Source organism: Parasteatoda tepidariorum, chromosome 5 (assembly GCF_982258835.1).
Source record: "Parasteatoda tepidariorum strain Cologne lab strain chromosome 5, Ptep-v5.0, whole genome shotgun sequence".
NCBI classification, from domain to species: domain Eukaryota; kingdom Metazoa; phylum Arthropoda; class Arachnida; order Araneae; family Theridiidae; genus Parasteatoda; species Parasteatoda tepidariorum.
In genome coordinates this window covers 52309103-52336551 of record NC_141759.1, presented here as the reverse complement: position 1 = coordinate 52336551, position 27449 = coordinate 52309103, and the positions used below count along the sequence as shown (strand labels likewise).

At 29.7% G+C, this 27449-nt stretch overlaps 2 protein-coding genes across 2 annotated transcripts in view; both read right to left on the bottom strand.

The window, feature by feature from the left end:
* LOC107452816 (apoptosis-resistant E3 ubiquitin protein ligase 1) overlaps positions 1 to 26372 on the bottom strand; it is a 70683-nt gene extending 44311 nt beyond the window's left edge. The window contains exons 1-2 of the mRNA XM_016069401.5: positions 26207 to 26372; positions 22005 to 22170 (exon numbers count right to left, since the gene is read on the bottom strand). Of these exons, the coding sequence (XP_015924887.3) occupies positions 22005 to 22170; positions 26207 to 26372 (332 nt within the window). The remainder of the gene's footprint in view (positions 1 to 22004; positions 22171 to 26206) is intronic.
* LOC147809350 (polycomb protein SCMH1-like) lies at positions 17426 to 22005 on the bottom strand. Its single transcript, XM_087163930.1, has one exon. It carries the CDS (start codon positions 21666 to 21668, stop codon positions 18771 to 18773), a length of 2898 nt encoding a protein of 965 aa, XP_087020056.1. The 5' UTR covers positions 21669 to 22005; the 3' UTR covers positions 17426 to 18770.
* Positions 26373 to 27449: the final 1077 nt, after the last annotated feature.

Here is a 27449-nt window from a genome sequence, read left to right as displayed (position 1 = left end):
TGCGGTACCCTAAACAGTCAACCAACCATCTTTCCCCGGAATCCTGGCTTTATAAGCAAATGATATAAAAACAAATGTGAACGTATTAACAAGTAAAATACTACTTTTTTGAAAATATTTAAATAAGAGAAATGTAATTTTTTCATTGTTTTATCATTAATGATCTTAAATTATGTTTTATGTCTGACAGTTGAATTTGCAGTCCTGGAGATGAATCTAGTGTAGTTATGAGTTTGTTTTTGCTGTATATACATAAGCTGAAAATGAAAGAAATAACCGCAAAAAATGTTAAAAATGGTTGTTAGGAAGTAAGCTTATTTCTTTAAAGCCAGTCTTTTTTGTAATTTATACAACAGAGAAGATAGAAAAGTTATATTTTCTTCAAAAAAAAAAAAATTCCATTTTTTTTATTACCACTTTACTTTAAATAATTTCGTAATGGCAACCGAAATATTAACTAACAAATGGATAATTAATTGGAATTAAAAGTATTTACAGGTTTCAAAAATGCTTTTTTAAAAAAAAAAACTTTTTAAACTTATTTAACTTTCTCAGAACCTTTAGTGCTCCACGAAAACTCATTTGAGAACTGCTGTGTTAACCTAACCTAATATGTTTTGTAGTAACTTTTTTTCCCTCAAGCTTTTTGCAATTTAAATTTCACAAAATGACTCAACATAGACAAGAAAAATTAGTCCACAACTCAACGCACATAATTAGAATTCCGACACAGGATGATTTGCTAAAAATTTCTCTAAATTGACCCCCTCCCCTGGCAACAGTTTAATGGTAGGCCTGAAATTGATCTATATCGTAAGTCGAAAAGTAGCGGTATACAAATATGAAGTATTAAAAGTATGGGAACATTTCCGACGTCTTAATTTTCGAATATTTTTTGTATTTTAATGATGTGTGGATAACATTGGAATTAATGAACTTATTGAAACTTTTTTAAAACTAATTTCAATGTTTTTACCAATTAATGTGTTTCAGTTTTTAATTTGTTACATTATTTTATGATTTTAAACGCCAAAAAGTTCTTTTCACAAAACCTGTTAACATTTTGAAAATTGCATATTTTTTTAGGGAAAATAGTGGCGAGGAAAAACTTTCGCCTGGCTAGTATTTCAGAATTGAAATTTCGTGTTCTGTTCCAATGATCACGTACTAAGTATCGATCATATTGACTCAAAGGGTTGACCTAACATGCTAATTTATTAGTACCAACTATTAATTTAGTTACAAAATCCGACATGAAAACGTATTTTCTTTGAGTAAACATGCTTGTGTTTTTCTACGGAAGATTTGGATTTTTTATCATCAAAATATGGAAGGTAGTGGCATTCTGGAAAATATAGTGTCAATAGTTCAGGTTGAAAATTCGGACCCCTTAACATTAATTTTGCTATTTGAGTACTCATTGAGCACACTGTTTTATGAAGTTCGTTTACTTTCAAGATAATTTCACGTAAAAAACGGTACGGATAATTTCACGGATCATTTTTAACAATTTGCTATTTTTTTTAATTTGTAAAGTATATAAACTTTTTTTCCATAACTATACAATTTTAATTGACATAATACAAAATTTAAATAAAGTATCTGTATCAACCAAGAACTTCTGAATACTCAGAATCCAAGTGTTAAATGTCGAGCATCGTGATATACGAGTATTTCCACATCAACACCGAAGCCGAACTTCGTTTTTACAGACTCCTTCCTCAAAACACAAATATTGTGTGGCTTTGAGGAGAACTCCAGACTGAAAGTCTGGGGCAGTCTGCTGCTATGGTAACAAGCGAGAGCATATGTCTAATGGGAGTGAAATTGAGGAAAGCAAGTGTCGATTAGTTTACTCATGATGACCTACGCTAAGATTAAGACAAAACTATTCATCCCACACCCCTACTCAAAGTGACCCTTCCTCGTAACCATAGTACCCGCCAAGACGCGAGACGGCTGTCTGGAGGAGTTCTCCTGAAAGCCGCACTATAGTCTTATTTTAATATTTTGTAGAATTTTCTAAGAGCCTTTATTCAAAATTGTAGTTTTTATAAAGGAATATTCTCCATTTATCTTTTAAAAAAATTATTAAAAAGGATTAAATTTTTTGTTAGCAATTTTGACTGCACCCTCAGCAATTTAGCCCTGCCCCCCCCCCCTTGAGTACGGCCTTGATCAACACTAAAAACACTTTTTAACACTTCAAGCCCTCAATACCTGTGCTCAATACACAAAACAGAGTTCTTGATTTCAAAACAACAAAATACAGCACCAACACTAAAGCGCATAATGTATCATAACCACAAGTAACATTTTTCTCATTTTACGACACTCGTTCGTTTTTGATTCTCATTTGTGCTGCTAACAACTTGGAAGTTAAAGCAGAAATAAAAACAACCCGTTTACGAAGAAAACGGATTATGAATAATTTCATCATTATGTTATTCCAGTTTCACTTTTGCAGGAGTCTCACGCACTACTTCTCCGAAACGAAAGAAAATAAGAAAAACTTAAGATAAACCAGAAACGTAACAATGTGAATGAATTAAATCACAAAAGGATTTTAGATTACTTAAAGTTTTCATACAATTTTAACAATTTCATTCGAACTAACACAATAAGTCAAAAATTGTAATTCATTACTTAAAATAAAGGGTAGATGGCATCTCAACTCTTAACATGTTTTTATTCTTAGAAAACTGAGTGTTCTCAAAATGCCCCACGTTCTCCATGTATATTTTTAAATTGGTTTATGAGTCTTTCATGTCTTATACAGAAAGGGTTAGTCATTTCTGGAAACGATTTTGATAATTAAGCCTGGAGTACAAGTAGCGATTGCTTGCAGCTATTTGCTTTTATTTGACAACCTTAATATTCGAGTATAGCACTTAAACTCAAACTTGATTTTCATGAATAAAAATTTACTTGCTTCATTATTACAGTTATTAGCTTTTATTTGACAGTCTTAATATACGAGTATAGCTTAAACTCAAACTTCATTTCCGTGAATGAAAATTTATTTGTTTTATTATTACAGTTATTTGCTTTTATTTGGCAGCCTTAATATTCGAATATAGCTTAAAAAGCAGCTCAAATTCTATTTTCATGATTGAAAATTTATTTTCTTCATTATTACAGTTATTTGTTTTTATTTGACAGTCTCAAGCTTGATTTCGTTAAGGAAATTTTTTTTTACATACCGGCATAATATCAATTTTATTTCATACGTATAATAATGCTCCAAAAAATATCGCCAGAAATTAAAAGTTGGATTAAAAATTTGGGTATATTAGTATTTTTGTGTGTGGCAATTTTGCTATATCTCTCGACAATATATCTCGAAACAAATTTAAAAAAACACAACAAAATATACTATTTTAATTTCAGAATTGCTTAGTTTTGAGCAGTTAAATTTCAGGGATTTCCAGAATAATTTTGTCAGTGGCGCACTCAACAATTCATAATAGATTAAGATAAATAAATATATAAAGAATTTTATAGTACTGCTGCATTAAAAAAAAAACGAATTTCAATTAGTTAATATTCTTTCATACTGATATTTAAAAATTGTTAATCAAATTATTTTATAGTAGGATTTCAATTATCTCGAAGCGAAAACAAATTGAATATGCTATTTAACTTAATATAATTGCGGATATATAGTAATATATGGCGGATAATACTCAAATCACAATTTAAAAACTCTATGGTACAATTACTGTATTGTAGATTGGAATCGGTCATTTTTACTAAATGAACGAGACGAATTAATATTTGTGAAACTACAACTTATGAGATTAATTTTTACATTTGTCGAAAACAATAAATAAGCTTCTGATGAAGGAATTCATTATCATAAAAATTAGGTAGTTATATTGTTAATTGAGTTCCTTTTTCAGGAAAAGTCAAAATTTACATAAAATTTGAAACATTGAATCCTGAGGGTAAGGATATATCCATGAACCACGTCTACAATTCGAAAACTGTTTCTAAGTTAACACTATCGAATTTTGTGATTTTATGCTACCATTATTAATCAAAATAAAAAGACATTTGATCTAAAGTCTAAACCTTCCCAATCTTCAAATTTATTATTTTAAAATCCGCATGTATATTCGGAAAAAAATGGGTTATTCTGGACACACAAAAATCAGAAATATGAGGAAAAAAACTAAAAATCAGATCAAAATATTTTTTATCAGGAAAAACCAGGGCAAATTCGAACTCTGAATTACGGGATCATAAATTATGATATCTAAATTAACCCTTGTGGTCGTATGTCTACTCTCAGTCCTAAAGCTCTTTTATCGTTCCAGTCGTATGTCTGCTCTCAGCCACCACAGTTAGATACAGCTTAATGGCAAACTACATATATTGCGGCACTGTGTAAATGTAAAGATTGTTCTGCATGTCCAAACAGAAAAATTAAAGGCGGAAGACGCCGAACTAATTGTTTTTGCAACACATGTTTTCGAAAAAAAGGGCTTCATATTGGAGACTGCTTTGAAAGATACCACACGATGGAGAACTATGAAATATAATTTTTACATAAAATTAAAACACATTATTGTGTAACATATATCTAAAGTTTAAAAAAGAATTCAACGAAAAGCTGGTCAGAATTACCGTTCGTTCAACGAAAAATAATTCTGACCAGCATGACACCTATATATTAACTTAATACGACAGCAAAGGGTTAATGAAGTTGCATTTTTTAGATAGCAACCCAAAATTTATTATTTCATATTGTTTTGAAGATGTATAACTTTTTATAAATCAGGACAAACATGAACCCTGAATAAAGATATCATAAATTATTTTATCTGAAATAATGAAGTTCTATTTTTTTAGACAGTAAACCCATATCAACCGAATCAAAATATTATTTCATATTGTTTTGAGGATGTATAATTTTTTATAAATCAAGACAACTAGGAGCCTTGCATTAATAGACCATAAATTGAGATATCTAAATTAATGATGTTATATTTTTTAGATAGCAGCTCATATAAAAACAAAACGTTATTTCATATTATTTTTAAGATGTCTAATTGTTAAATCAAGCAATTTCAATTTATTTCAATTATCGTGAAGTTAAATAGTAATTCTTTTGCCCGGAACTATTTTTAGATTAAAAAGTTTTACTTTCGATAAGTTTCTTGGCTTAACTGTTGAGATTAAATTTTTCACTTAGGGACTTTACTCTCCTTTTTATCATTCGGGTTAAAAATTCAAATTGTCGAAAAAAATTACATGTTTATTCAGAATGCGTCTGATTTAGTAAATTAGTGTTAGCAGCAATCAATTAACAAATTTTAGGAAGGATCATCAAACCAGGAAAAGAGCATCTTAGTACCAAAAAATCCGATCAGAAGATTAAAAGTTATATAACATTTTTACGTTTTGATGTTATGTGTTACGTTTTACTGTTTAACGTTTTTTATTTTGTGCACTATAGTAAAAACGTATCATCGATACATTATTAGGATATTTTTATTGTTTTAGTAATACTGATAACAGAATTTCTTAATAAGGGGATTTAAAGCCTTATTCATTATAGTTTTTATCAGGGCTCGAAAAAACTCAGAAATTTTACCCGTCCCCGAGGACGGCTTGCTCAATCATGTACCTGTCCTCCTTTGAAACTAACCCGTAGATTCTAAATAAATAAAAATATGATTTTCTCTTATTTATTACAAACATTTATATGAATTGTATAATGAATTAGTAGTTACTAGGATTACATTATACAGTAATAAAAGAAATACTAGGTTACTAATAGTAACCTAGTATTTCTTTTATGAAGTAATTTATTTCTTTTATGATAATTATAATTTATTTTTAAAATTATATAAATAATTTAAATGACAAAGGTCAAGTTATCTGGAATGTCAATTTATCCGAGGGTACTAAGTTTTTTAAATAAATCAAATATGACGTTTGCCAGTTCCACAATCAAGTCAATGATTTACAAAGGTTTCTGCACAGAAATCTGAATGAGGTTTTCCTTTTAGGTAGATGTTCATAGTTGCATTTAACGCTTCTTGTTTAAGACCAGTACGTACTGTGTTTTTTGTAAGTTCATTGCTGAAAAGCCACTTGTAAGATAGCAAAAATTGAAAATGTATCACGAACATTAACGGGAAAATGGTCGTCCGCGCGGACGTCGGATTCGAGAAATTTGTTGTCCGCGGGGAATTTTTGACCGCCGAGGACGGCCGAACGGGCTGTTTTTCGAGCCCTGGTTTTTATACATATTTTTTCGAAAAGTATAACGCCAAATGCTACCTAAATTATAATTATCTTGTGTTATTTAGTTATAAATCATGCGCATATGAACAATCCAATTATTTTCAATTTAAATGCAACTATACCGCTTTCATTATTCCACGATTGTTATGACTATCGTTTCTTGTAAAGCTTTTTAAAGAAACATTATTATAATATTAATGGGATAGCAATTTTATCATTTGTATCTTTTGTTTATGGGCTAGAACGGTTTCTAGGAAATCACCATGGATACGAAGTGTGTATTTCCATTTGTGGCAAAAAAAGAAGTTTTCTTCTGTCCACAAGCACACTTTACCACACTCCATTAAAGGCTTATCTATATTCCCTTTTTTTTTTTTTGTTGAAAAAGAAATTCTGAATCATTCATCTACTAATTTATTATATTTTTTCTTTTTCTTGAAATACATATACGTATTTTGTTTGGAATCTATTGCGTAAAAATGTACGTCATGTACCAACTGGAATGACATTTTAAAGTAGATATTTATACTAAAAACACGGATAGGGGTAATGTGGCCAGTCTCGTTTTTTGTTGCTCTGTAATTCAAAAAACAACTCACCTAAAGTTTTAAGTATTATTGACTTTTCATAAATTAATCTAATCTAAGTGATTATTTAATCAGTCACGTGTTAGCTCTTTATAAAAACGTATACATACGTAGAACTTTATACCTAGAATGTCGGGAAGGGTCTGAGAGACCCCTTATGTATTTTGGTAGGCATCCTGTATCCCATAATCTCAAATAGTTTTGGGCATAAGGTACCCTTTATAGTATATATGAGATACCCTAGTTTCTATAATAAAACAAGAGTATTTTACCATACCTATAATTATTACTTATAGAAAAAAACGAAACTCAATAATTAAAGAAACTAATGTATACGTATAATAAAATAACACTGAATTCCGATGATCAAGTCTATAATGAGTATATTTTATGATTTTCAATGCGTTATTGATCTACACACAACTATCTGGGAAGGTCGACATGGGCACCTTAAAGCTTTCTAAGTACACAGTTATGTTCAGTCTTTTTAGAGTTAATGTAAAGGCCTGGTTTCTTAGGACAAACGCCTTATCTGGGCGTCAGCGGGACGTTGACGCACCGCTCGCGCCAACAAAATACTGGTTTGTCAGCTCAAGGCCTGGTTTCTTAAGCGTCTTATCTGGGCGTCAGCGTTAAGTTGATATAATTTTGACGCCATAAAAATACCGTTTTGTTAGCTCAGCGTGAGCAGTTGGTCCAACACAGACATTATCTAGCATTGCGCATGCGTTAATAACGTAAACAAATATTTATTTTGAATTTGTATTAATTTTGCGATTGTCGACCAGTGCTTTAAAGAACAAATAATGACTTTGTTCAAGAAAAAAACACATTATAGCTTAGTTAAATGAAGAAGAAGAGGAAAAAGAAGCTATGTTTAATGTTAAAATCTTGGCTGATTTCAATGCTCTGTTGTTGGTTGTTGTCCGCTATTGCTTCAGTTGTTAACGTCACGTTATAATTCAACTGCAGTTGATTTGGACGGCAGTTGTCGTTCAAGCTGAGCGTTCGATGACGTATGCTATCAAGCTCATAAATTGACCAACCAGAGGTAAACGTTCGTTTCAAGCAAGTTCCTAAGAAACCAGGCCTTAAGGGATTATTTTTTAAAAAATTAGTTTATCTATACTTTTTTTATTTATTTTAAAGAATATATTCCACTTTTCAGTTATAAGTAGTCAAAAATGGGCTCATATTTTATGAAAGTAATGCAAATAATATTGCTCGAAAATTATTTCGAAAATTTTAAATATTTATATTTCGATGTGAATTTATAATTCTTATTTCTGTGAAGGTAATAATAAGAAAATTAAATACAATTTTCAAATTAATGAGTATACCCTTTAAAAGTAAAATATGTATAAAAGTATTATCGTTACTTTTTGACACATTCTACGTTTCAGTCAGATGTAATAAAAAATGACTTACGTTCTATGAACGTAATGCAAATTAAACAAAGTCGGAAAAAAAATCTTTGATTATTTTAATGCAATTAAATTATAATCTTATCCTCCAAAATATAATCCTTACTTCTGTGACGATTTCAAAAATTAAATACAAGTTTCAAGGCAGCTAAGAACGTAGCTTTAAATCGTTATTATATACATAGAATCTTTATCTGGCGCTATACTATTCTAAAACATGTTCATATGAAATATATATAGAACACTTATTAAATACATGAATAATCCATTGAACTTTTAGGAGATAGATATTTCAGATGAAATAAAATAAAAAGGATCAAAATTCAAGACGTAAAACATGTATAAAAATATCAAACAAAAAGATCAATTTACCACATTAAAAGAAATCTTATTCGTATATACAACTGATGGAACTTAAAAAACGATTGGCTTCAAACCAGGGTTGGCAAGGTTTAGGACAGAAGGGATTAATCCACCCGTCCTGTCCAAAACCCCTTTGTCCAAAACCCTTTTACTCAAATTATGTCACAATTTTATCTGAACAATATTTAAGAGGTAAAATAAACATAGAACTAATAACATATTGATAATTAAATATACTAGAGAATATTTGTTTTTAAAAGTATAATATTTTATTAATATAGTTTGACGCTTCAATTTAAACAAAGGAAGATTAATCAGTAATCAAGTTCAATTAGTCCTCTCATTCAATACTACATAACTGAAGTTTGGCCTTGCCAGGCAGGTTAAAATATTAGGGACTAAGTGCTTGGTTCGTCATAAACAGGTTTATTTATCTATTGTACTATTCAAGAATACTTTTATTTCATTCATGTTCAATTCTTTTAGCATAGTGGTGATACATCACCAGTGTCAGTAGCTGAAACTGATGTTATGCCCTTCAAAACTGTTAATACATTTTTCAGTTATTTTGTATTTTCAATTTAAACTAATATATTTATATTTAAAAACAATTTTTTTAAAAATAGATATCTTTTTTATCATCCTGTGATGCAGAAATTATAAAATTCTTTTAAAAAAATATTGTGAAAAATAAAAGGTTAATTTTTGAACAAATTTAGTATTTTTTTTTTAAGAAAAATTATTATTTTTTAATATTGCCATATTTATCCTTATGCAAAAATATTATTTATCAGTATTAAAAGCATATTTATATTTAAAGGATTAGGTATTCACTTCTGTTGTTCAATGAATTGTGGAGCTTCAAAAATTATAAACCTTTTCCTATTATATTATATTATTTTCTTTTAATAAGTTATAGTAAATTGTATAAAAAATATCAAATATTTATTGATACATGTAATTATTATGTGTACAATGGTTACCTATAGAATTTTTGCTTTTTACCAAAGTTCAAGGTTTTGGACACTTTAAGACAGTTTTACCCAGTTTAAGACAGTAAAACCCACGTGTCCTGTCCAAAACCAGTTTAGGACGTCCAAAACCCCAACCCTGCTTTAAACGCTTGTTTAGATTGAGGGAAAGAGAGCTAACAATTTTCAAAACTATATACACGACATATAATAACAGAATAAAGACAAAACAGATAACAGAACAGAGAAATTAATGAAGAATTATTTAATGCGCGTAAGCTGCAGGGCTAAAGAGAATAGAAGGGCTGGTTCACTCCTTTGAAGTATCTCTTGCCGCGCCGATCCTCCGACGTCACTCTAGTGACGTCACTTTGGCGCAAAGCTCGCACTTTTACTTCAAGAACGGAGCGTTTGGCCTTACTAGCTCTAACTAATATTAGATCATTTCTTTTTGCGAGATATACTAAGACATTTGTTATTTTCTATAATGACTTTCCTCAGTTTTTGCAGTGAATTTACAAGAATTTAAAACTATTATCGAAATGTCAGTTTGCGCGATTGCAACTTGCAAAAATTCTGATATAAAAACAAAAGGAAAAAGTATAATTTTTCGCGTGTTCCCTAAAGTAAATGAACAACTATGTAAAGAATGGATTTCGAAATGACACAGTTAGTATAAAACCGCAATACGTTTATTCTGTCGTAAAGAACTTTTATAAAAATTCATTATCTAAATAGAAACCGCCTCGCTACTTCATAAAGAAAGGCAGGTGAAAAGAATTAAAAAATAGATAAAGTCAAAGAAAATTAAAATGTAAGTAAAAAGTATAAATAAAATATATAGTATATAGTTGAAATTCTCCTAATTTCATAACATATTTTTTAATGTAGTTATTCTAAATATTTATGATTTTTTTTAAAAATTATATTCTCTTCAATTTAAATATCTATATATTATATCATCGTAAATTTAAATGTCTATAAACAATTGTAAAATTTCTGATGTCATTATGAACCTAAATTATTATTTTGTTTCAGTAATTAGCGTTTAAGGTTGATGTTTCCTAATGATTAAGTATGAACAAATTGCTATTAACGACATATTTTAAAATCAGGGATTCTAAATTTAACTTAACTTATCCTTATAAAAGAATATGTAGATAAAAAAAAGTGTCGATATATGCCTTCATTTTTCTTAATAGTTGAAGTTAAAACTGAACTTTTTAAAATAAAGTATTTATCGTGTCATTTTCACCAACTAGCAAAACATTTTTATAAGTTTAAAATGGTATTTTTTTAATATAATAACCAAGAAAGTTTTTTTTTAACTATGTTTATGAACGGAAATAATGTGTTAATTACGTAAAGTTTGAAGGCTAATAACCAGAAAAAGTCTAACTTATTTTTACAAGAGAAAGATGCAAAGTTATCATATCTTTGCTTGCGATCTCCGAGATCTGTAGGCACAGTGACGTCATGAGGAGGGAAATCGTAGCTTCAGCTCTAAGAGCGGAGTGAACTAGCCCTTTAGCCCTGCGTAAGCTGTAAGTTCATAGAACTCATAAAATAAGTTAAAAAGATAGAAAAAACAAGGAAAAAAGGAGTAAAGAATTTTTAAAGGGGAAAAAAAAAGTGCTTTCTAATATTGCATTAATATAGCCAAAGCAATACAATAGTGAATCACACTATGCTAAGTCTAATTTTACCGGACTAAAGACTATTAAGATGTGACATTAACTTTCGTGTTTACGGCGTAGTATAGTTGATGAAGAAACTAAATTTTTTTTTTTAAAAAAAGACACTTGCGTGAAAATTGTTATATTTTCATATTCGCGGCGTGGCGCCAATGATATAGCAAGTAACAAAGAAAAAGGATTAGTACTAACGTAATGTTTGGAGGACTTAAGAATTTTTCTCTACTCAAAATAATGTTTTCCTAACTAGTAACGATAATAATCCAATACAAAACAACTAAAAAAACTCAATAACACTGTATTTCTTGTTCAAAGGTTGGCTGGTTGAAACCGAATGGTTTATTTAAAATCTTATTACGATTCATTAATGCAATGCTATTCATTTACGCTATTTTTTTTCCTCTTTAAAATTTATAAGTTATTTCAATATTTCTTATTTGAATTTAAAATTCTTATAATAAAGTAATTAATTCCTTAACATACTTGTATAAAAAAGTTATTAAACTAAATAACTTCCTTTTTCAGAAAAATAATTTATTATTACTTTTTATTACAGTAAGAAGATAAGGGAACAATCGAAACAAAAAATCGTTCTAACTATCAAACCCTCTTTTCCTTCTCCGATGTTTTTTCTTCTTTTTAATTACAACTTATTCTGCTCAATAGCAGGTAATAGAAGTTGTTCATCACAACATGTCACTTTTCAGGGTAACGGCTTTGATTAAGATTCAAAAATATTGCTTAAGTTCATACCTGGCTTGCATCTAATGAAAATGTTATGAAGCTAAGATAACATTGGACAAACATTTTATAAGCTTCTTCAATTTGGCCAAACAATAACTGAGGAGGAGTTCTGTGGGAAGTCCTTCAACTAAAGATTCAAATTTAAGAATGTCGAACTTGGTCAATCTAAAAGGCAACCTTCAACAAGAGATCTTATTAAAAGCTGTGACAGCAACCACTCCAAAAACTTAAGAGTGCTAGAATGGAAGATCCGCCCGGACTTAAGAGTCTTTTATGAGCTATCTACAGAAGATTCTTCCAGGACAACTAATTTTTTGACCTTCGCAGAGTTTTTTACCCCAATCACTCTAATGTCTGATTCCGTAGAATCAAGCCACCATTTTTTTTTTAACCTTTCTCTTTTGCAATTAATATGACACAAAAAGAAAAGAAGAAAAAATCTTTACTGAATGTTTTTATTTATATGCAGCAATATTATCTAGCAATATGAGCAGCCCAGTTCATTCCTATAATTTTAATCCTTTTATGGCATACTTCAGAGAACCTTTTTTTTCAAAAACTGATTTGAAAATGTTGGGTTTGACATAATTCCTACGACTATACATAAGTAGGTTCTCCACATCCGCACATCATTTTATTGCGCCAATGATCTTTTTCTACTTGTGTCTCAAAGATGAATAGCAGAATCATTTCCATCTTTATTAGGCCCCCATAATTCTTTTTTTTTAATTGACTCGACAGCTTTTTGTGGGTAAAGGCCATATTAGAGTCTTTTAACATTCAGATTGTTCCAGTTGTTTACTCTCAATTCTTTGAAACCCTCATTAATACAGCCTACCAAACTCAGTCTGGGCCACCTTTGATTTGGGTTTCAAGTGGTTTAAAATAACAATGCTGGATGTTAAGAAGGATGGTTCCACACATTTGTTCCACAGATGTGTTCAACACATTTTATACGGTTTATTATAATACTATCTTTACAGCTCAATATTGTATTTGTGCGGCTATTTTCTATTTGTATTCACTGTAAAACTTTTCTCACGATTTCCCCAGCATTTCTTTCTATAAAATAAAGCACATGTCTAAGTTTTGGATGGACTTATTTTGTTTTTCGTGCTCAAAAGTTGGTCTGAGTTGATTTCTTAGGCTATAGAAACATTTATCAGCCCTAGATGGCTTTTTTTTTTTTTTTTTAAATTGAGCTGATATAGACCAGTGGTCAACGAACGAAGCTGATATTGCGAAATGACTGGAGTTCAATCCTTAGTGGCGACTTGTAGCCCATCTAGCTTCAAATCGATGGATACCAGCTTGTCGGAGACGAAAAACCAGCCTGTGTGTAATGCAAATCATATTACAACACTCATGCTGATAGTCATGAAATTGTAGTCTTAACCAGCATTACTCCCTGGTTCCCAGCAGACTGTTGTAAGAATAATTTACTTTAATTTTTTTTACCTCACTTCTCATGGAATTTCAGCTTGATATTTAAATTGTTTATATAGTTTCAAAAATATACATATTAATCTTCAAAAAGGACTTATATTCATAATTTTATTTATTGCAAACATAAATTTAGTTTTATTTTCATTAAAAGCAAAGTCCTTCTTCATTGAAAAATTTTCAAGCAAGACAAATATATCGACGGCAACTTGTTTAGTTCACCCACCATTATAAATAGCTAAAGTTAATAGTTGGTAGAAGACACACCATTTAATTTTATCATTTTTTTACTGTGAAAATCTTTAATTGTTCATTCAGAAATTTTAATATATTTCTTTTTTTTGTTAGATTTCTAAAATAATGATTTTTGTAGCAAGATTAGTTACAACACTGTGAAATGCTTTTTAACTATAATAATAAGCAAAATACTAATTTCAAGATAACATTTAATTGCTTTTAAGTTTTTCTTTCAATTATACCTCTTACTTGGATTAAATACTATTAATTTAAACAAACTTGACTCTGTTAATGTCACACTTTAAATATAACTTAATTTTTTTGTTAAAGAAAATTTTTTGAAGGCTTTCAAATGCATATAAAAAGTGTGTTAATTAAATTAAAATTTATTATGCAGTAGCTGTTCTATCACACAGAATTCAAAATGACCAAAAAAGTGGCACAAACTCAGTAGCGTTTGAGAGAACATAAGCCATTGAAAACAAACACATTGCTGAAACAATTAACATACTTTGCATTAGCAGACTAATAATCCTAAAACTACACAAATCATTTGTTAAAAATTCTCAATGATTCGACTAAAATCCAAATTGATTAAAATATATATATGTATATATACTTGAAATGTATTTTGAAATGTTATCAAAACATGTTTTAGAAACAATGATAGTTTTCGACAAATAATAGTTAAGATTTTAGTTAAGATATACTCGATGAATTTCCACTATTTTATTTTAATGATGCCTAATGACTTTATTCAGGATTATCGAAACATGCTTCAAAATTGTGAGCATAAAGGGGAGAACACAAGTTGCATTAATAATCTCCTATCACCAAATTACCCATATTAATTTTAATTGTGGTAACTCAACACAGGAAACTGAAAATAAATAATTACTAAAAGCATGGTGCATACTTCCAATGAAAATAATTTGGAATTCTCTGTAGTTTAATTGAAATAATGACCAGTATACTATTCATTTATTAAACTAGAAGGGAGTAATTACTTTGTGCTTCCAACGTGCTTGTTCACTAAATTTGGTGTGAATTTATTAAGCATTGCATAGATGTATAAGGATCTTACAAACATTGAGTTTTATACATACACAGATAGTGTTAGATTATTTTGTTAGTAGTTTTAAAGAGGTCTCTTTAGTTTTGAAATTTCCTTAAAATTCGAGACAGAAATAATATATTTGTGTTAAATTGATATTTTGTTAAGTCTTCTCTTTGAAGAAGTATCTTGTTAAGATAGTTTCAGATATAATAAATAAGTTAACAAGCCAGTTATGAGATTCAATATATTTATTTAAAAAAAATCTACTTTCATATAAAAAGTTTGTAATTAATCATGAAAAGGTTTTACAAAAAAATAAATTTCTATCACAAACACCAGTTAAAAAGTAAACTAAAACACTATATTTTCTTTAAAGCTCATAACATAATAGACAATTAAGACTAAATTTTTAAAAAAAATATTTACATATTTTTGATTAAGAATAGACATATTTGATTTTGAACCTACATATGCATTGAGTTTAATGCAAGAACAACATATATCAATCCTATAGGGAAAAAATATATAATGGTCCTAACTTTTATAAAGAGGTAGACACAATTGATAAAAGTTTAAAATATAGCAGAGAAAGATTGAAGAAACAATTTTTTTTCTTCTTTTCTTCAGATTCGTATTTACCAAGATATATTTTTTAACTTAAAAGGAAAGTTATTTCTTAACTTAAACGTTAAAAATTTCCAACAGTTTCATGAAAATTTCCCTCTATTTTTAAAATTTTCTCAGTTGTGGCCACCCTGTATGATCATCTGCAACCAAAATCTGTAGTTTTAGTGGTCACACAGTAATTCTCAGAATTCCTATCAAGTACAGGGCAAAATTAGTAAATTTTGCTACAGGCCAGCTGTTGAATTTCTACCAGTGACCACTTCTTCGAAAAACTGAGAATATTAAAGGATAAAAAAAAAATTGCAGTTATTAATTATATAAAGAATGTCTTTGAAACCTTTCTCAAAATATGGTAAACACTACAAGAAACAAGCATGATACAAAGAGATGTTCAGAATATTTTTGTATTAATAAAATTTTCGAAATAATTTTATGCTTCTTAATAATAATAATAAAATGCACAATTGCTGCGCTTACAACGAAAAAAAACTGGCAACTGGGTGGTGACTGACAGACTATTTTTTAATCACCATTTGTAATACTTCAATAGCCCAGTGACTGGGATCAATTATTAATTTTGCCTTATGCTATCAAGTATTACTGAAATATGGCCACAAATAGTTAAGAGAAACAGGGGAAAAATTGCTTCCATTCAATCAGAGTAATAACACAAATACATTTTTTATTGCAATATTTTTTTAAAATGTAAGAAAACTTAGTCTTAATCCAGCATTTTGAAATTGCTTGTTCTTGCATTAACCTATAAGTACAGACTGACAGTTATTGAAAAAATAAAATTTTCAAAAACCAGAGTTAAAATTTTTTAAAAACAAATTTAAAAAGATTCAGGGATTGTTATAAGCCAAGGTGGTGAGGTATGAGCAAGTAAACATTACACATTACACTGCCGTTTTACATTACACTATAGCTTCAGTTACTAGGATAGATTCTGACTGAGCATTACTCACTAAACTATTACCACTTTTTTACTTCCTTTTTGTCCTGCCACTTAAGTGAAACAGTTTGCCTTTTTAAAAATTAAGCACTTTTACTCTTAGTAAAAGAACAAAAATAAATGCCTGCACGAAGGGCACTATTTTCACTCCATTGGCAAAGATAGGAAGCATTTTTGCTTAGATATCAATATTCAGAAAATATGAAAGTACATACATATAAATGTAAGAGAGTATATGTTGATACAGGGATTGAATAAAAAATGAAGTACAGCATCAAACTTTAATGGTGTACACTTTATCAAAAATTATTTATAAGAGAAAATAAATATGTACATGTACATATTTTATTATTAAAAAATTTTTGTTTCTTCAATTTAATGAAGAATAATGACTTTGAGTAAAATGTAAAATTGTATAGAACTGTCCTGGTTATCCACTTATTTCTCATAAAATAATAGTAGATAAGAAGCCAAGAGCTTTAAGTCTGCAAAAATCATGATTATGTTTTTCTCTTTTTAATGGGAGGTATAATACCACATTTATTTTACAAGTATAAGATCGTGAAAAAGAAGGAAAAGACGTGAAAGAATAAAGAAATAAAAAAAATAAAACATAAGAAATATGTTTGAAAAAGACGCAAGAAGAATATTTTGGCACGGGAAATTTATTAACTAATGATATTTTTGCTTAAAAGCTTTCTTTTCATTTGAAAGATACAAAACTATTTAAACAGCAAATTTTTTAAAACTTTAAATCACATGATTGACTTATTACTAATAATTGAACTAGTCAGAAATGTAACAATTAAATAATGTTGAAAATAGCTTAGAATAAAGAAATGTTAACAATATAGTTTCAATTAAATAAAACTAAATTACTATATAAAAATTACACTAATATAAATACGAGACTTAGATAGCAAAATGAGCTATAAATCGTCAACTCATTTGACGCATTATATAACTTCACAAAAATTTATTTTCGAATAACCCTTAAAGTAACCCATGTGACAAAAATCGTAATACACTTAAACTGAATATTTATCAACCTTATGGAATTAAATTTACTTTGATTAGTTTTTTTTTTTTTTTTTTAAGATTTAAAAAAAAGTATTTGACATAAAATGTTTTTCTTAAAAATTTCTTAGGAAAACAGCAAAAAATAGAGAAAGGATTAGATAAAAAGAGATATAATAAAAAAAGTGGAAAACTGCAGATTTGAGAAGGAATCTTATACCTGATTTTAACAATAAAAATTGTAAGACATTAAGCATATTAATATTTCATTCTTTTATAGTGGGTACCAAGTATTTCAAATACAAATGTTGAGAAATATTTTGTTAGAGCCAATAGAGTTTTAAGATTAAGTACCTCCAATGGTTACGTTACAGCTTTCCCAAAAATCATTATAATTATAGTTACATTTTAATTGCACATTATACTTCCTAGTTAAGAAAACTAATATAGCATCACTTTCACAAAAGAATAAAAAAATGCCATTACAATGAAATAAATTGCATAAACAAGAATTTTAAATTCTGAGCCAAAATAAACTTTCACTTTGATAAATGTATCCTTAATGCATTTTTCTATCATCATATATTTTCTATCATCATACAGCCAGACATTTACTTAATAGTTTTTTTTTTTTAACCTTAAAAAATTAAAATGATAAAAATATTTTTCCCAAACTAATTATTAACTGCACTTTTCGGTTAGCAGGGCGGAAATGAAAAGTCTCCAAAAAACGCAGACCTCTGCCAACTTTTTTTAGTTTTTATTTTATTTCTTTATTTAAACACATAAAAATGAAATGAAATAAAAAAAAATTTCAAAAAGAAGTTGAATTTCCTTGCCTGGCTAATTGAAAAGTACAGTATTTACCTTTTTATTTTTTTGTTTAAATAGCAATAATAAAAAAATAATAATTTAATCTCATAGATTATACTTTTACATCCAAAACGATAAAAAAGGAATAAAAGAAGTTCTTTTGATTATGTAATTTGGCTGCAAATACAAAAGCCTTTGAAAATGATCTCAACAGCATTATAGGGATTTTATAGCTAGATTCATTAAAAAATATTTTTACTTAAATAAGTTCATTTTTCAATGAAAAGAGTATTTTTGACAAAAAAGTATCATAGAAGGGATGGAAAATAGATGTTTAATAAAGCATCCTAGTTTAGAAAAGTTAAAAAAATTCAGAATGAAATTTAATACTGAAAATCAATGACAAATGCTAGCACATAATGGTATGAACAATGACAAATGCTAATGAAACAATGACAAATGCTAACATACAATGCTAATAAGACAATGACAAATGCTAACATACAATGTTAATGAAACAATAACAAATGCTAAGATACACTGCTAATGAAACAATGACAAATGCTCGTATACAATGCATAAGTTAATAATTGTCCTTGTTTTTCAATTTTTCGATTAAACTACAGATTTTCAAAGCAGGTCCCAATTTCAATCCCATGTACTTAATAATCATGTCACTGTTTAAAAGCAGCAAAGCTTTCCCATCAATTTCATGTTTTCGAAATAGATCAGCATATGCACTCATATTTGGATCTGTATTGCACATATATTGAATGACATCATCAATAGTCCATTCATTTGGTCTGGAAATGTCCTGTTCAATTTTTATGACAGTTTTAGAATATGCATTGTTTCTAAAAGACTGGCTGGATGAACATTTTTGTGTAAATATGTTCACGAGAGAATGCGCATTGCCAGAATTGTTTTTCGTAGACACTGAAGGCCAATGCTTTTGTAATTTGAGCATTTCAGAATCTGCAAATATATTTTCTTTTGATATTCCTCTCATTGGTCCCTTATTTGCACATTTAATGCACCCACCTTGAAGTGGTTGACTAGTATAAAAATTTTCACAACACATTAGTTCATCCAAAAGATTTTCAAGATAAAGCCAAAAAGTAGTGGCATTATTAAAAGAACGCAACCGGCAGATGTGCTTTTTGCCATCAAAACTTGCCGTGATAGTTACTTCTCCATTGCCTGGTTTAAGCAACGAGAAAACGTTTTTTTCATTTTCAGAGCAATCAATAAATGTCTGCACAGTTTTCTGAAGTACATGATTTAGAGGGGCTGGACCATACTTTACAGGCAAATTAGTAACTTGTTGTGGGTTCAAATAGGGTCCACAATTACAGTCACGATTAATATAAGCACAGATTTGAAGATTCTCAGATGGATTTAAATCTGAGTTATTTTTATTTTTTTCCATAGGCTTGCTTCGTTTGTTTTCAGGCACAGCTACCAAATTTTCTTTTCTTTGAACTTTGACGCGAATTTGAAATTTCTCGGGAGATTTTAGAATTGATTTTTCCAGATTCTTTTCCATTGATTCCTTTCTTTTATTTTCCTCTATCCTGGGGACTTTTGCACTGACTTGAAGTTCCTCGGGTGGTTCCGAATCTGATTTATTTCTCTTCTTTTTAAGTTCATTTGCATCAATTTTTTCAAGATTCACTGACTTTGGTACCTTTGCAGAAATTTGAACTTTTTCTGATGATATCAAAACTGATTCATCAGCATTCTGCTTCATTAACTTCTTTCCTTTAATATTATCATTACTTACCAAATTTTGAGAGGTTTGGGGCTGTTTACAAACTTGATCGTTCTCGGGTGTTTCAATAATTGTTTTATCTTCGTTCTTTATAAGTTTGCTTTCAATTTGCTTAAAATTTTCCAAATTTTCAGCTATCCGAACTCTCGAACTTGTTCGAAGTTCCTCGTGTGTTTTCAAAAGCGACTTATTTCGATTTTTCTTCTTAAGTTTCTGTTTCTTAATTTTTTTACAACTGATCAAATTTTTTATCCCAGGAACTTTCGCAGCATCTTCTTGAGTGTTCGGCGTACTGCTATAACAAGACCCCTCTGTTTTAATTTTGATTTTTTTCTTTTTCCTTTTCTTAGCCTGAAACAAATAAGGTGGACAGACTATTTTCTGTTCCACACAATACTTTTCAACTTCTTTTTTGGATCTGAGTTTCGGAGACCCGGATGGAGGATAGTAGTATACATCAACGTGTTTTCCGATTTTTCTGGGTACTTTTTCCCTTCTCCATTTAGAAGGAAATACTTCATTTTCACAACTATGCAAATATTTAGTTGTCTCCTCTTTACTGTTTTTATCATGACTTTTATCACTTTCTGTCACGTTTATTTTAGATCTCGTACAACTGCTTGGACTCTTTGTGGAAACAGAAGGTGCTTTGACTGTTGGACGTGGTAATGGTGTAGAGTTTGTTACTGGTGGAGTGATTTTGACTTTTTCTCCAGCTGTTCCTGGATATTGCAATATAAGCCCGTTAGCTATACACCAGCCAACAGGAAAAATATATCGAGAGTCAAATCTGCAAAAGTAATCAAACACTCCTGGCCAACCATCAAATTTTATAAGAATCATGTCATCTTCAATGGAACTAACAGTTGCGGGATAAATTAAGGGAGGATTTTTACGATCTATTGCTTCTAACTTCTGCCCGACTTTAAATTTGTTACTTTTTGGAGATTTTGGTTCTTCTATGAATATGTCACTTGGAGCAATGTATGCTCCATTTAAAATCTTGCGAAGAAACATAGGCCAAGATGAAGGAGTCATACGAAAGCCAAGAGGAGGTTGAAGCATCCCTCCATTCTTTTCACAATGGCCTATTGGGTGTATATCTGAGCTATCAACCAATTTCCAAAAGTCACTTTGGTTGTCAGTACCATCCAAACGTAGTTTAAGCAAGGGACCTTGTATTGCCACAACGGTAGCAATGCACGTCGATGATACATTTCGCGGATCATAAGCTTCAAGTTTCATGTTTAATTCAAAATCATTTTTTGGAGGAACAGGATATTGCTTGAAGCAGCTGGCAGGTGCAGCAACTGCATTACATTCCCTCAAATATTCCTCCCAATCAAAGACACCTGTAATTTTAAAATTGTGCTGAATGGTGCTACATTGTTTAGTCTTATGTTTTTTAAGCTGAGAGTTCAATTCTTTAGCAGTGTGTTTTTGAAGACAATCTTGATTACAAAAATCTTTTATGGTAGGTTCTGTAACCAAAACATAATTTTGGGCAGTTTCAACATTCTTTGTGATTTCATTTTCACAGAAGGAACAGGTTAAATTTAAAAATGCAAGCTTAAAATCATGTAGACACAGTTCAGAACAGAAATCCTTTTTTTGAAAATCAACATTCAGGCAATACTTAAGTACTTTCTTTTTATTACACCAAGCACAGCAGGGCTTGGTTCTACCTTTGCCACTAACTCCAGCCATCATTAAGGAATTACGTAAAATATATAATGAAACCGATGTTAGACTAAAATAAGTGATTTTTTAAAAATGTGATTTTAAATGAATATTTGTGAGTGACTATTTGCCTCTGTTGTCAAACTTTCTATGCGTGTTAAGTAATTCTTTTACTAAGTAAAATGGGAATGTTTAAAAATTATTTCAAGCAAAAACAGAAGACTTAGTATTAAAAACCTAAAAATGCTTTTAAAAGATGAACAGAATTGCCCTTAGAGTTAACAGTGGCGAAAACGTGTAGGGGTTATTTTGTGTGGAACAATTATCATTTGGACATAAATATTGAATAATTTTAAAAATTCTTACACTGTGTCCGCATCATAAAGCTCTTTCTTTTTTAACCACTGCTTTAAAATGAGATGATCTTTAATAAGACCTATTCGCTCTCTCAATACCCTCAAAGAGCTTTTTGATAGATCTGGAATATCTTGCTCTCCACATATGTTAACAAAAGTAACAGGTGACGTACAACCTGAAATTAAAATTAAAATCTTAATTGGATTCTTTTAGTTCAGATATTTAGTGCTAATATAGAATATAAATATATAGTTAGCAAAATAAAAAATAAACCACAACTAATAACTTTTGATCTAATAACCAGATTTATATGCACTAAAATAACAATCGTAAAAAGAGTGGTGCTTGAATAATTGACCGAGTAATTTTCAAAACATTCACTTCTTAATTCTACGTAATTTCACAGAATGCACAGTTCAAAGACAAGTAAACATAAACAATATGTTCCTTCTTGCAATTAAGACTTCGTTGACAGCATTCTTATACATTTTTCTCAAAAAAACATTTTACATATTTGCACAAATAAGTACTTCTTCACTTTTCAACTGATTTAAATAAAATTTTAACATCATACATATTCAAAGAATACAGAGAGGAATAATGACTTTTATGTCTGATCTTGTCAAAAAGCAGCAAAACTAGCAAAAATTTACTACCTGCTATCTAATAATAATTTTATATTTCAATCATATTGAATTAGCAACATTTTGATTAATATAGGATGATGAGAAAAGTTTAGTTAGGGTTCATTCTACCTTGAACACTTTTTGAATGAAAATTTCTGACTAGCATACTCCTTGAAAAAGATTACGCACCTAAATATATTTAAAAAAATGGCCTATTCACACCATTTATTTGTAAATTCATGTGGTTTTTTGATTGTTTTTTTTTGGCAGTTTTTCTATAGTTTCTAAAATATTTAATACATTATATTTCAATATATATTTAATGCATTATTACAGCCATTCTTTGACTTAAGGTTATGACTCCTTTTCAAGAGTTTGATTCGTGATGATTCCATGGTACTTTCACACCGTTTGATGATTGTTTTTTCAAAAGCTGTTAAAAAAAAATTCGGCCCTTTTTAGATGAGTTTTCAAAGTCTGATATTTTTAATACAATGTTATTATGACATTCGAATTTGAGTCACCACTCTTTGATGCATTTGATTCATTCTTATCATTTTATACTATTAGGACGATTTTTAAAATTATCAATTTAACTATTAATCAGACTGCTAGGTTAAATATAGGAAAAGAATTTTTCCTTTTGAAAATTTCACAGTGCAATCAAAAAATTTTAAACTTATTCTGGATTGTATCGTAGGTTATAATTTGTAGGGTTCGTTACCTTCTTTATTTCTGCGATTAAGAAAACAATTACAGTCGAATCCCGTTTTTGCGAAATTCGAAAAAGAGAAAATTTCAAAGTAGCGAATATTTTCCGAATCCCCAAATGTATTTCCATGCGAACAATGTATAAAAAAATACCAATATTACGAAATCAATTATCCGATTTAGCGAAGGCGAAAATGAACACCAGGTCTTATTTTCTTTGATGAACAAGACACATTTCTTCAAAAATGTTCTCAGAAATGAAATGTTTTATCACCCTTAAAATACTAATAAGTTACAAATGTGAAAAACCTGTCAAAAAAAGAAGAATCACTGGAAAGAGACCACCCTGAGTTGACCCTTGCATTGATTCATTCATGTTTTAAGAAGTCAAAATACACATGCTTTTAAAAGAGGGAATTCTATTGAATAGAAAGGGCTTGTCAAGAATGATAGATTAGAAGTGACCACCCTTAGCAGAACAATTCCTTTCTTGAATTACAACAGACTAAATAGGGGGGGGGGAGCTGTTCTAAGAACTCAAGGTGTAAAAGGGGTGTAAACAAGTTTCAGAAAATTACCAGAGTGGTGTGCAACTTCAATAGGAGAAGGTTAGTTAAATCAGTTTGTCTGCTATCAACGTTTGCAAGCATTTTGTTTTCCTTCTTAAGCATAATGAGTGGTCAAAAGCGTAAACAATTTTCCATTAAGGAAAAACTGGAAATTATTTCAGAAGTTGATCATGGGATAAAAAAAGCTGACGTTGCGACAAAGTATGGACTATCCCCATCTACCTACTCTATCTACTTTTTTAAAAAATCGAACGAAGTTGGAACAGCAAGTGCAATCAGCATTGATCGGATCACATAGAAAAAAGATAAGACTTTCAAATTTTCAAGATGTAGATGCAGCTGTTTTTACATGGAATGTCTCCCGAAACATTCCAATTTCCGGGCCCCTCATTCGTGAAAAGGCTTTAGAATTTGCAAGAACTTTTGGAAACGAAAATTTTCAAGCAAGTGTTGGTTGGTTGAATCGATTCAAGAAGCGTTATGGTATTGTTGCAAAGCAAATTTGTGGTGAAGCTAACTCTGTTGATTTAAAAGCTGTGAATGACAGAAAATCAGAAAAAGTATGGGATGCAATTAAGTCTTATGATCCTTCTGATGTTTTCAACGCAGACGAAGCGGGAATTTTTTTCCAGTTGTTACCAAACAAAACCTTGGCGTTTAAAAAGGATAAATGTATTGGAGGCAAAAATTCCAAAACTGTGTTTAACTGCTTTGTTTTGCTGCAATATGTCAGGCACTGAAAAGAGAAAAGTTATGGTTATTGGCTAATCTGCCAAACCTAGGTGCCTAAAAAATGTAAATTCACTACCTTGTGATTATAGATCTAGCCGCAAAGCGTGGATGACGACTGGAATATTTAATGAGTGGTTGGTTAAGTTTGATGAAGATATGAAACGTATGAGAAGAAAAATTCTGCTTCTTATTGATAATTGTTCACCCCACAATGAGCCACCAAAATTGGAATGTATTCACATCGAATACTTTCCTCCCAATTGTACGTCAATTTTACAACCTCTTGACCATTGTATAATTAAAGTGGTAAAGGGAAAGTATCGAACATAACTTCTGAGGTGTATGCTTGTGCAAATCGGAAACAAAGAAGCAATTACGAAACCAGATGTAAAGCAAGCAATGGATATGATTGCTGGAGCATGGAAAGACATTAGCCAAAAAGTAATCTGTAATGGATGGAAGAAAGCAAATTTAATTTCGGCAATTGACAATGAAACAGTCGATGAAATGAATGATGTTATCATCGATTTGCAGCCTTTATGGGAACATGTGACAAAAGAAACATCAGTGCCAAACAAAGTCAGTCTTGACGATTTTCTGACTGCAGATGATGATGCTAGAACATGCGAAGCATTGACAGACAATGATATTGTACGTATGATTCAAGAAAACAAACAAAAATAATTTTCGGACAGCAGCGATGATGAAGAATGTCCAGAAGAAAACAATGTACCTACAGCTTCACAAGCCTTGGCCAATTTGGAAGCTGTAAAGAGATATTTATCGGCATAAAAAAACTTTTCAGATACTTTGTTCGAACATGTGCATAATTTGGAAAAATTTTTAATTTCTACTGGTTCTAAATCATTTGTTCAGAAAAAAATTACTGATTATGTATCTGCCTAATTAGTAAGTGTTAATAAAGTCATTGTTTACATTAGTTTTGTGCGCTCTTTTAATATTACATTGATATTTTCCCAAATCTAGATTAAAAATATAGTATCAAAACTGTAAATTGATTTTTCATACGAATAGTAATCCCAATGTAACGAAATAATATTTGTTAATGTTGAAAATTCGTAATATCGGTATAACGAATTTTCATTATTGCGTAGAAATAGCTTCGGTCCCATGGGATTCGCTAAAACGGGATCCGACTGTAATATAAATAGATAAAATAAGTACTGAATTAGCTAATTAATACAAAACTTTTAATTACCACAAATCAAAAGCTGTTTTTGTTCACAGACATTTTTAAAAATATTTATTATGTAATAATAAATAGCTAATTTACAAGGGAATCCCAATTAGTCAATGTTTATACTCGAAAAGAGTTTTTTTTTCCTTCATTTTATGAAAATACAAAAAGTGAAAAGTAATTTATAATGAGCTTTCATACTTAAAAATTTAATGAATTTTATAGGTATAAAAATTATAGTATTCTTAGATTAGAAAAACTAAATAACAAAAATAAATAAGTAAAAAATTTTTTTATCTAAAAAAATTTTTGCTAACAAACTTTCAAAAAAAATATTATTTAAAAACAAGGATGATTAAATTAATAATACATTACCATAGAAGTAAATAATTGGAGTAAGATGTTCCAGTTCATATAATTTTAACAAACTGTTCAACTCTTTTTTTTGTTCATGAGAATCGTCAGTGCACAATTGACGAAGAAGAAACAGTGACAGGAAAAATACACCAATGGAAATGAACAAGTAATGTTGTTGTGCCATATATACTTTGATTTTTCATTAGGTGTCCTAAAAGAAATTTTGATCATAAATGAAATTTCATACTGTATGATAATATAGAAACAAAAAGATATTAGAATCACTAAATTAACAAAAATATTAATGTGAGGAAAATTTTCTTTTTATTTCTATAATATTACTTGTTTTTCGACAACAAATTACTAATAAAACAAAAGGGATACATTTCTTTATTAGGTATAGACATGCATCCTGTTCCCCCCAACGTTTTTTTTAAGTTTACATGTCACTGGCCAATTGTTGTCAAAAGTTGGCTGTCATTACGGCATACGATATTATTTAGAAATCTTCTAAAGTTTTATAAAGTATGTTTTGGTTTAATCTTAGTGGACACAGGATTTAACGTGCTTTAGAAGGAAATTTAATTTTCCGTTTATGACATAAAATGGTGTTATTACTTTATTACAATTAATTATAACCTCCTTTCCTATGTAAAGTTAATAAAGAAATTGTCAATAAGAATGCATAGTTATGCATTAATATGGTCCTTGGGAGATATTTCCATATCAGCACCTGTTTGCACCAACACCAAGGTTATAAACGACATTGTAACTTGCAAAATTTTAAAAATAAACATGTAGTGGCCACCCTCAGGGATGGGTATTAGTTATACTCTACAAGTTTGACGGCTCCTGCAATTTGATTTATTTAAGTTTCTGACAGGCAACTGTCCGGAAGTTGTGCAGTTTAGATACAGGTAGAGATATGGAAGTTAAAATAAGATTAATAATTTAATAATATAAAATGCAAAACCTATATGCCATAGGCTACAGGAAGAAAAGAAATTATGAAAAATGTGCACCAATTTGGACTTGGGGAGATATTTCCATACCAGTGTCTATTTGGACCAATAACCAACACCAATTAGTTTTTAACTTGTAAATTTTTTAAAATAAGCATGATTGCTCAGGATGACTACAAGTTATAACTTTATAAGTTGATTCTCTTCTGTGTGTGTTTTTTTCTTCTTTTAATTTCTCACAGTCACTGTTCAGAAGTCATTAGACGGAGGGTACAGATCCAAATCTTATAAATCAAAGT